The sequence below is a fragment of the Haplochromis burtoni genome, unplaced genomic scaffold (genome assembly GCF_018398535.1).
Source record: "Haplochromis burtoni strain Fernald_Lab_line unplaced genomic scaffold, NCSU_Asbu1 Contig_325, whole genome shotgun sequence".
NCBI classification, from domain to species: domain Eukaryota; kingdom Metazoa; phylum Chordata; class Actinopteri; order Cichliformes; family Cichlidae; genus Haplochromis; species Haplochromis burtoni.
The window spans coordinates 26,278-38,095 of record NW_024582686.1 but is presented as its reverse complement, the minus strand read 5'-3'; the positions used below and the strand labels follow the sequence as shown (position 1 = coordinate 38,095).

The 11,818-nt window shown below is 41.9% G+C and overlaps 1 protein-coding gene across 1 annotated transcript in view; it reads left to right on the top strand.

The window, feature by feature from the left end:
- Positions 1 to 11,381, top strand: part of mrrf (mitochondrial ribosome recycling factor) — a gene marked incomplete in the record, with an annotated part of 25,074 nt that extends 13,693 nt beyond the window's left edge. Inside the window, 3 exon segments of the mRNA XM_014339908.2 lie at positions 8,258 to 8,349; positions 9,653 to 9,812; positions 10,601 to 11,381. Of these exon segments, the coding sequence (XP_014195394.1) occupies positions 8,258 to 8,349; positions 9,653 to 9,812; positions 10,601 to 10,678 (330 nt within the window).
- Between the last annotated feature and the right edge of the window lie 437 nt (positions 11,382 to 11,818).

Here is an 11,818-nt window from a genome sequence, read left to right as displayed (position 1 = left end):
TTCGCTCCCGCTGAGAGGTGCAAACTCAGACCTGTGTCAGTTTATCTGCAGCTGACAGCAATCCGCTCCATCACGCAGCCCGTACAGAATGAATGCAACAACGGTGCTCTCTCGGTTCACTGTAGACCAAAAGATAGGAATGATGCAAGCGTAGGCTCGGCTCTGCTATCATACCATTAAAGCCCTTGGGCGTACTAAAGGGCTATGACGCATAACGACTTGCTCACTCTCACACTTACACAGGGAAAAAGAGAGAGAGGGAGAAACAAACATACAAAGATTTAATCTGCGCTGGCCTCTCACTTTGATGAACCAAGGAGCCAAGAGTCTGGGTGCTGGATTAAGATGGCTGAACTAGATTCACACACACACACACACGCACACACACACACACACACACACACACACACACACACACACACACACACACACACACACAGTCAAACAGAGCACACACAGCTATGATTTCTTCCTACCGGTATCAGTTTGTCTCATATGGACAAGCGCGCAGTAACTAAGCTTTGTAAAAATAATCAGACGCACAGACAGATAGATGGTCCTCCTCACAGAAGGAAAAGTAAGCCAGACCAGAACTGGAATCTCACATCACTCTGTAAATGAAACCCGACCTACCTCTCTCTCTCACTATGCTGTGTCTCAGATGCTAATTGATTGATCACTCAGGGAGCCCTTTGTTCTGGGGTGAAAGATAGCAACAAAAGTCTGTATGTGTGTACTGCAGCGCGGATATGTCTTAGTGTGAGTTGTCACAGAATAGGAAATGACCTCATTTTACCCCCAGGTTAGGAAGGAATGGATTATTTTTCTTTTTTTGCTTCTTTTCGCTGCCTCCTTTGCTTTGTAGATTTTCACGTTTTTTGGTGGCCAGACTTTCTGGTGGTCTGGAAAAGCTGAATGTGCTTGCATGTGTCACTATACAGTCATATATCCAGAGATGCTAATGACCGATATGCTCAACTTTTTCTGCTGTCTGCTACATTTTCTTTGATCTCATTAAATATGGAAATATGTGCACAGTCCTTTATTCTTGCAAATGACAAACAAGAAAAAAATGATCTGAAAATGTTGCAAATGAAAATATCTCCACATATGTATGAATGAGGAAAAGTGCAGCAGACAGGATACAGTACGGAAATATGCATAACCAGGGTTTTCCTGGCTCATTATGGGCCTTTGGGGGATTGGCTGTGCACAGCAATAAAGCACGGTCACCGGTTTCACTACAGAGACACAGAAATGTGTGCAATTTCTTACTGTTTAGGACTATTTCATTAATAAAATTGACTATTTTGCCTGTGTAAATAAACCCAAATTAACATGTATTTGTTTTCCATTTGGCTCTGGTTTAAACCCCTTTGGATGGATGCCAAAATGTCATTTATGTGGAGGGAAAACTAAAAAAAACCAAGCCCAGCAGTGTTGGTATAATCTGGAAGCACACAACAGGAAATAAATGATTTCACTTCTTTAAACAGTTTGCTTTATTTGAGGGTGATTCTTAAACTAAATTTAAACTCTTAGTCTGAGTTTAAGCCCTTATACCAGGTCTGAACTCTCAAACAGACCTGAGAGAGGTGGAGTGAAAAGTAAGGATGGGCTGATTCTGGTAATAGTTTGTTCTAAAGGCCCATTTCAGTCACTCTGAATGCCTATGAGGTGTTTAGAGAAACTCTGCCCACGCCACCCACAGCCACCATATTATCAACCTGCGGAAAACACCGCTCTGAAATTCGGGCACTTATGAAAAAAGAATGACTCAATTCTCAGGAGTTATGTCTAAGATCGTAAAACTAAACTTCCCGACAGTCTCTTTTTTTCTCAGTTAAGTCATCACAGTGACATCATCAGACAATGTCATAAGTTGGTCTTTTTCATAGTGGAAGGTTGGGAACAACAGAAACTCGTACAAACAATCCGCTTTAGTCCTTCTTGAATCATAACCACCAGTGTTTTCCCAGCAACCAGCAGCCATGCTGAGGTCTAATTGCTGTATTCTGTTTATTAAGAGACACAGACACACGCATGAACTTTCAATGATTTTTAATAAAAATGCATTTATTTTCTTTTGATTCATTTTTAAAAAAAATTATTATTTATACTGGTTTATAATTCTACTGTTTTCTACTGGGATGGAGTTTACCTGGAAAACTACATGTAACATAATGTTAGTCACTGGACCGCTGTGCATACCTGAGAGGAAGAGGCAGTAAAGTAGAAGGCTGATGGAGGGAGACAATGAGGATGAAGGAGACGGAGGGAGCTTGGAGGCAATGAAGAGAAAGTGGCAAGGAAGAGGAGTTTACTCCACCGTCCTATCTGCATTTTTTGTGTTTCAGCTGTTTCCTCTCATCCTTTTCTGTCTTTCCTCACATCTGGTCCAATCTTCAGTCTCCATATTGGTCTCCATCAGGTTCTTCCTCACCTCCTCCACTTTCTTTCCATCACTGCCTATCCTTTTTTTCTTGTATCTTCCATTTCTTGTTTGACTGTATCCAGTTCACTTTTTTGCCCTCGGTTTCCTTCTGCACTTCCTTTTAATACTTGTTTTGTGTCCTCCACAACTTGTTTTTCCTCACCAAGTTTATTTTTCTTTTTCTGCTTCTCTCAGCCACTCTTGCACTGCCTTTTGCACTTCCTCCAATTCTTTCTTGTCTTCCCACGGTTCCCTGTGCTTTTCATTAAGTCTTTTCTTGGCCCCTTTCAGCTTCGGTCTTTTCATCTTTCTTTCTCTCTTGTCATATTTCCTATTTGCTTCTGTCACGTCTTTCTTTACCTTCTTCAGTTGTTTTTTTCCCTCCTCTTTCAGTTTTTTGATTGCCACCTTAACTTTTTCCTTTTCCTCATCCAGCACTTTCTTTCTTCCTACAGTTTATTTTGTTCCTCCACAGCCTTCATCTCCTTCTCCAGTTTTTCTCTCTCTCTGCCATCTCCTTTGTCAGACTCTCCAGAGTGCTACAGTTTGGCATCCAAGTCTCCTTTTTTTTTCTCTTTTTAAGGTTTACATTGAGCCTCCCAGAGAGATTCCTTCTACTCGTTGAGCTCCAGTATTCCTGAGCTGCTCCCTCAAGCATTTCCCTTCCACCGTGTCTCTAAACAAGACCCCTCTAAACAATCTTCATCTTTCAGGTGGTTGTTTTTTTTTCTCCCTCCAAAAGTGTTAACATCCTGTCATGGTGCTGCTGGTTTTCTAGTTTTACAGTTATCTGTAATAGACTGTATTTGTTTTGTTGTTAGGAATTTTCCTTGACTTTGTTTGTGTGAAGGACACAAGTATTGGTGTTAAGACTCGCAGGTCTAGTGCTCATCGCTAATGACTTGTCAATCAGAGGTTAGTAAATGAGCATATCCTGGGTAATCCTTCTTACTTAGAATGACTAAAATATCACCTGAAATGGTTGCTTGAGTGAATAATCTCAGCAGGAAAGTGTTTATAGAGGTCAGGGTTAAAGGTCATTTTCCCATAGACTTCTTTAGGACTGGGTGTCTGTCTGTGACCACAAGCATCACACAGAAGCTACATACTTCTTTGGTTTTAATGTAAAGGCTTTAAAAGCATGCAGGACCTGAGCTGCATGTCACATAAGTTGGCTGAAACGTTGTCAGAATTGAACATTTTAACATTCTTTGTTATTTTAACGTTTTGAACTGTTGGATGTTTGACTGAGATAAAACCCAGCACATACTTTTAAAACTGTATTCCTGTACTGTTCACTTGCACCGTCATTTTCTTTTCTCCAAAAATACTCTACATTAACCAATGTGCAGTGAATCTGGGTGGACTGCGAAGGATCCACCTGACGCATTCTTCCAATTGCATATTTGGACTGCCTTCGTTGCGTCGCTGTGACATAACTTGAGTTTGTACGCAGCCTACCTCCATGTTTTGTACTTTTTGTGGTCGAGGGGAGTTGAGACAGAACTAATGGATGCTGCTTATAACAGAAAGTGTACTTTAAGCTGAGAAATGACCGTGGAGGATAAGTTAAGAATGGTTAAACTTTTATCATTTAGCCACAATTAATGCAAAAAATGTGCCAACAACAGTTATGCAACTATATTGGCAAAAAAATACTTAAATGACATTATGAATGAAACGTAAAAGCACTTATAATGCCGTAAAACGGTCCTTGTCAGTGTTTCACAGAAGCTGTGTTGACACAGATTAGTAGTAGTAAAGACAGGTGTGACTAATCCGAAGATTCTCAGACGGAGTGTTCATTTAAACAGGGCTGAATGATGACGAGTAGAGTGTGAGTCACTCAACTTTACACAGCTTTTTCATGCTACAGTCACACGAAGGGGGAAGCCGTAGTACGCTGTCACAGCAATGAACTCACAGTCATGTTTCCTGTGAAGACGGGGGCCAGGCCTCCGACGACTCGCAGTAAGTTGTCTTCAAAGCGGAGGACAGTCAAGTGATGGAGTCAGTCTGCTGTCAGTCTCCGATTGAACAGGGCCAGTCGACAATCATGTGTAATCTGTGTTTGATAACACAGGGATTGGGATCAATCAGTGAAAATCACAAATCTGTTGTTGTTTGTAGAAGATTTTGTTGCTGTCTGTATACATAGAAATTCATATTAGCATTTACATTCAGATTCAACCTCACCAGCATAATACTCATTCAGAAATCCCTCCACAGATCGTGCCACGTTTGCTTTAGAACAGCAATTTAACTGCAACAAGACACTCAGCAACCTTGCTTCTATGTAGGAATATAACCAGAATATATTGAGTCGAGTTTCCTGTGGCAGACAAGTTGCACTCACCGCTGCAGACTGACTCAGACCAGTCTGCAGTTATTTGCAAACCTTAATAAATCTCTCAGTCCTTGCTCAGGTGGATGAGCAACACCCTCAAAACATGGGTAACCAGTTGGTCACCCCAACTACTAGGAGTCAGTCTCCAGCAGCAGCAAAAACCTCATTGCAATCACCGGGCAACCATTAATTGTTTTCCTAGGAGGTTTGGAAGTGGCCGCCATACTATTTTTACTCTGTAAATAAGTGTGATTGAACCACAATGGGTAATAATCAGGCTTTAATAATAATTAGCTTATAAATTAGCACTCTACCTTTTCAAATATGGTCACTTGCGGCCCCAAAAACACCAAAAATATTTTATATGCAGTGTCTTGTTAAAAGTGTTTGGTTATGTAGTGTGTGGACAAACTGCACAGCTTGCTGTTGTGCTATGTTGGCTACAGAAATGTTGCTGAACATTAACCTCCTAAGATCCGAACTCTTCCACGGCATGCATTTGTAATTTCTCTTTGATATTTGGGCTGATTGGGACCTGATGAATGTAAAAACAAAGAATTACCAGGCTTTTTTTAACCTAATTATTGTTTCTAAGAAAAATAAGAGCCACACATGAGGATATTCGTTTAAAATTTCAATAGAACAGTAGCAATATAATGTCCTCGTAAGTGGATATCAGGCCCTTGTAGAGCAAAATTGAGGATTTTGGTCTAAATAACCCAAAATGTGATGTCCACATATGTGGACGCCAGGTCCTAGGAGGTTAATGTGACTGTGGCAGAATAATTCATTGCTCTCATCTCTGTAAAACAGAGATTCCTTAATTGGGGGCATTAGCAGGTCCTAAGTAAAGTGACTGTACACTGGCTATGATGACAGCAGATACAGCCTGCATCTTTTCTTCTATATATAAAATGGGTAGAAGAGGCAGTGAAGGCAAACGATAAAAATCTGTCTCAGTAAAAAAAGTTAAAAGAAGCGTCTTTGCACACGACATCCAAGAGCTTTTCTTTTCCTTTTCTTTTTTTTTCCAGTACAGCTTGCCAAACAAAAAGCTGTTTTTAAATATCTTCCTGCACCTTCTATTTCCACAGCCAGTCACCTGAGGGCTGTGGTTTCCCTCATTTGTTCTCCAGGTGAAACCACAGCATACAAACAACATGCAAATCCAAGTATTTATCAACACCTCAAATCTGTGAAGTCAGTTTTCCACCTGAATCCGGAGTCTCTTTTTTTCTCCTTCCCAGAAACTCTAGAAACCACAGACCACACACACACTGACGGACACACTCATCCACACGCACGCTACCCTGTCATGTCCCGTGTTACCCATGTACCACACAGAGGTGAGTCGTCAGTACTCAGAGCTAACAGGCTTATAATGATGCCTATCCATTACCAGGAACTACAGAGGCCCTGCCATTGTTTTCCATTCATTCATTAAGAGCAGGCTGGGACGATACAGAGAACAACATCTAACCACTACGCTCGGATCCGGAGGCAATTTGGTGTGTGTGTGTGTGTGTGTCCATGTTTAAGCATTACATTTTTTTTAGACCCACACACACATTCCTCTCCCTTCGCCTACTTGCTTTGAACCAAGTCGTGAGCGTTTGATGTGAAACTTCAGTGTAATTTCTCTTCCTTTCCAACATATTAACCAGAACCTGCCCAGCCTTCACAGAGAAATTCCACTCGGGTTTTAGTAACCACCGGAGTGGTCGTCAGAGAGGGGAAATGGTGATGAATTTGATGCTGAGAACAATCAAACATAGGTATGGGATGAATCTATCACCCCTCGCTCAAAGAGTGCAACTGGAGGCCTGTTTCCTGAATGACTTTAACAAAAGAAAAGAAACCCCTTGAATTAATTTAATGCACACAAATAAATTCCTTTAATGTTGCTGCCATTTCTTTCCCCCAGTGGATGAGGCCAGAAGGAGCTGTTGAGAAAGCAGGATGGGTTAGTGACGGTTGAAGTAAGAGGAGGAAATCTTTTTTCTTTTTCTTTTCTCCACATGCATTGCACATTTGCTCGCTTTGCAAACTGAGTTATGAGGCTGTTGCGCTAGCTTGAGGAGTGTGGCTTTGTTCCTCTCCATTGTGTCTATGCACTCTTTTAACTGTAGCTTTATGGTCCTATGCAGTCATTGCTTAACTTAAGCTTCACTTGGTAGATAATGTCTCAGTTTTACACATGTAAACATGTCTTAATATGTCATTTTGAGTTTGAAGTGTATTTCTTAGTTGTGGGAAAAAGACCAAAATCCAGCTTCTCGCGTAACTGTTGTTGTTGTGTGTTTGTGGTCCAGTAGTTTCTCTGATCCTGTTGTTCTATCTCTATGCAGCACTGCTGCCTCTTCAACCAGTGTCCACGCAGCGCTCTCCTTTTAATCTCCCCCAATCTTAATTCATTATAATGATGACAGCTCCAGTCTGGGGGGAAATTAATAAATCTTGATAAATTCAAGACAGATCCCAAGCTGTTGTTTAAGGATTCAACAGTTACCATAGAGATGCAGCTACCAGTAGTTGGATGTTGTATTATTATAAAAAAAAACGATCCATTGGTGGGGTCTTACTTCTAGACTGTGACTGATATAGCTGCAGGCTGATATCAGTATCTGCATTCATAAAAGTAAAAATGAGAGAAACACCCTTCAACCATGCTGTGAGTGTTCATGTTGCATAGTTTGTCCACCAGAGGGCGCCCTGCAACAAACACAGCATCCTGCTGATCTGAGCAGAGTTGAGCACTTCCTATTTTCTTGGTAAGGATTCGTAAAGGGCAACAGGATAACAAGTGTTAAGGGAGGAGTGTTTGTTTTGTGTATCCGAAGAGGGGGAAAAAAATTATACACAGTAATCATTCTACATATACTTCAATATAACTTGTGTAGTTCATGCTTCATGAGTCTTTCACATCTGTAACTCATAATCTTATAGCTCCTGCCTGTGTCATGTACATATGTAAAACATGTTTGCATTTACTGTTTGTTAAGGTGAATAAATATATACATGTTTGTCATTGTAATAAAACAACAATGCATAAATACACCCCCCATATTCACAGGCGAACAAAGTATAAATAACTTTTATTAATAATAATAATAATAATAACAATAATGTGGTAATGATTCTACCAGAAAACCTTCAAGTACAACTGAGCACAAACTCAAAAAGTTTGTGTGTGTGTTGATGTATCATCCACAAGCAGACTCTCCTGTGGGGTCACCAGGAGTCACCACCCTGCCCTGCAACCTCTCAGTCCTGTCCCACGGGGCCGAGTGTTGACAGTGGCCCGAGGCAATTCCACACTACATGGGATTTCCCTGACACACACACACACACACCATATACACACCACACACAACACCTTAATGATTGCCAGCTGGAGCTAAGCCACTACCTGCACTTGTAGATTTGCTTTTTATTCACTCCAGTGTGTGTGTGTGTCTGTGTGCATGTGCCCCCAGGCTACAGCAGCGGCCACCCGTGCCCTCAGAGAGAGCAGCATGAACTTAAACCCAGAGGTGGACGGGACGATCATCAAGGTGCCCGTTCCCAAGTGAGTCTCTCTTTGACGCACTCGCAGACAAACACGCCGGAGGCCAGAAAACATTTTTGCTCCCTTTAGCACTTTCTGTCTTTCACTTCTTTTTTTTCTCGTTCACCTTTATTTTTCTTTTGGTATTCCTCTGTTTTTCTCCTCCACTCGTCTCCGTGCTCTAAACTGACAGGTTTATTGACTTTTGCCTGTAGATGTATAGAGACCCCCGGTGTGACGACGTGAGGGTTGGGCCACTCTCTTTCTCTTTCCCCCGGCCAAATCAAACAACCCGACACAAAACAATCAGTCACTCACTCACTAAACCGCTCTGCCTGTGTATATAAAGTATGTTTTTTTACATATACACACGTGCACGTGCGTCTCAGTGCATGAATGCTGTCTTGTGGTTATGTGCATGCATTATCATGAGTGTGTGTGTGCGCATGGAGCAGCAGGTGTTATTCTGGCAGAGGAGGGACACGAGAGTCAGACTGCTTTTCCCCCTGCAATCAGTCTCGGCACGCTCCAAGCCTACATTTGCATTTCCAAAGAGAAGGCGCTTCTTGATTGGCCCTGGAATCGGTAATTAGGCCGTATTGTTTGCAGTAAATAGACGGCGCACTTGGATTGTTTGCAAATAGTCCCTGAGGCAAAAAACAAGGGGAAAAAAAGCCAATTAAGGACAAAGAGGGAGAGTGAAATGGGAAGTAGGACTTTCTAAGTGATTAACAAATGCAGAGCGAATGCAAAGTTGTTAGGATGACGGATGTTTCGGCTCTGCTCTAAGGTCTGAGGAAGATTGTTTGGTGGTTGCTGCAAGTCAGAGCTAAGAGGATCAGACGTCATGCTTATAAGCACTTAGCGTCCCCATCTGCACAAGTGAGGACCTTAGTTTTCATTATTTTGTTTTTCAGAGTGTATTTGCTCGTGCCACACAAAGTTGTGACTGCTTGTTAGTGTCTCTTACTGAAATGTTGTCGTTTCCAGGAAATTTTTAATAAAACCTTCTTACCTTACTCTACAAAACACAGTAATTACTTCCTAGCTCGTGCTTAAATGCGGTCAAACCGAGCTGGTATTAGACTTCATCTCGTCTTAAATAAACATGGTAAATACAGATGCATAACAGGCGGTTTGTGCTTGCAGATGGCAGCATACGCCAAAAGTGATGTCAAAGCTGCTGGCATGCAGCAAGAAGTCTCATTTCAGTATTTAGACCATCTCCCTTTTTTTTCCCTGTAACTTTGAATTATATATTTTTTTGTACTCTCGTTTTTTTGTTTTGCCTCTCATTTCTGACATTTTTCCCGTTTCCCTGCAGAGTGACTCGGGAGCACAGGGAGAACCTGGCCAAGGTAGCCAAACAGCTCGGCAACAAGGCTAAAGACTCACTGAGGAGAGTGCGCTCTAATGCTGTCACACAGGTCAAAAAAGCAAAGGAAGCACACTCAGAAGACACAATACGACTCGTAGAAAAACAGGTAGGAGACGAGGGATTCCCTGTGATTTAAAAAAAAAAAAAAAAGTATAGCTTGAGGTGAGGAAAAGATCAAATAGTTTTTCCTCTCTCAGATATGTTTCCCTGAATGCAGCACGACCAGAAGTCACTTTCGTTGTGCTGCACAAAACTCTAAGAAAATATATTTGAAAAACTCATCAGAAATGTGTTGCTCCGAGGTTTTCCCTCCAACCCCCCCACCCACCCACCAAACTGAAGTGCCTAGTTAGAGTTTACCAGCTGTTGCAATCAAAACATGAACACTGTGAAAGGATACAGCTGATGACAAATGATAACTTTATCATCGCAAAGTTACAAAAAGTTTTATTTTATACGGGGACATGGTGAAGCCTCTCAGTTCATCTTCTATCCAATTCAAGCAGTTTTAGCTCCTCCCACTTTAAGAAACATTTGCCTGATTGGCTGCCCCTTGCAAACAGGTTTGACCAGCAGGAGCTGGTGAGACGACCATAGGATGTCAGCTCTCTTTGAGCTTGATCAGCATGCACTGTCATAAGAGCACATATTACAGAAAATAAGGAAAAGTGTAGTGAGTCCACTTCACTGATAAGTTAACTATTGATCGTATTTTCTTTATTTCAAAACTACATTCAAAATGAGAAACTAGCCTCCACCCAAATGGAGCTCACCTCCGCTCACCCTCATCCTTTTCTGGAGCTGTTTCACGCCACCTCTTATTAGACCTCTGCTCTCTGAAGCGTTAACTTTCATTACTTTTGTTTTTTTCCTCCCCTCTCTCTGCCTACACAGATTCAGCAGATGGCAGACAACATTGCAGCAGACATCGACAAGCAGCTTGCAGCCAAGACCAAGGAGCTGTTAGGCTGACTGTGGAACTTGTTATTTGTGTCACTGTGAAACAGAGGACACACTGAAAAGCAGCAACATATCCTTCTTTTTTTTTTCATCTTGTTAATAGACAGTGACTGGATCATGTTGGGGAGGTAGTTTTTGTTCAAACCACATCTTGGGCTCTTGTTCCTGCCCACATCACTGGGTAAGACCACCTTCTTCTTTTTCTTTTTTTTTCTTTTTTTTTTTGTGCGTCGTGATATCTGCATAAACAAAAACTGGTACAAAAACGACAACAGACTACCCGTCACCTCCCTCCTCTCTTGTTACTCTTCCTGTCTTCAAACAAACAGCGAGAAAGCAACGAATGGACTTTTAATGGGATTTGTGGGCCTCCTCCTAATCAAACCCTTTGCCACAGGGCCTGTCTGTTTATATAAAAGCAAGCGCACCCGTCTCAATGTAAACTGGCTGCGGGTTTGTCTTGGTGGCAAGAGCGAGAGCGAGTTTGTTCCAGAGACGTAGGAGTCGACCGAACAGATGCCATTAAGATGCTGCCAAACATTTGTTTCACATTGATTCCAAGTCTGTTAAAAATGCACTTGAGGGGGGGAAAAAAGGGGGCTTTAATTTCTGTCCATGTTGAGGATTGATAATATGGCTACTCTCTTTTTTAAACACAATAAAGTTGGGAACGTAACGTTATTGATGGAGTCCATTAAAGAAACGCTGCTTTGTACCATGTGCGTCATCTTGTTCTCTCTTGTTTTCTTTTCATTTTCTCCACTTTATGTTTGAAGTCGCTCCCTCCTCCATTAGTTGGAGTGATAATGGACTTTTCCTGCGCACAGACCCCTAGGCCCTGGCACCACAATTGTCCATTAGGGGAAGGCTTTTAATGTTGTGCACTTGGCCTTTGCCTTGAAATAGCTGCACTCAGGAACTGTAGCGCAATAGCTGTTGAAATCAACATATGTTTGAATGAGAAACCCAGCGACACTCACTCACACACACAAACCCTGCTTTCATGTATGTGCTGTTTACAGCCATTATGTGGTCGGTGTCATCGTCTTTATCGTGATTTGTTTTGCTTCTTCCGCTACTGGTCACAGGCGGCCCACAAGTCAGACAGGTTTTATTTTAAGTTTGCCCACACACTTGGTCCTACAGCTACAC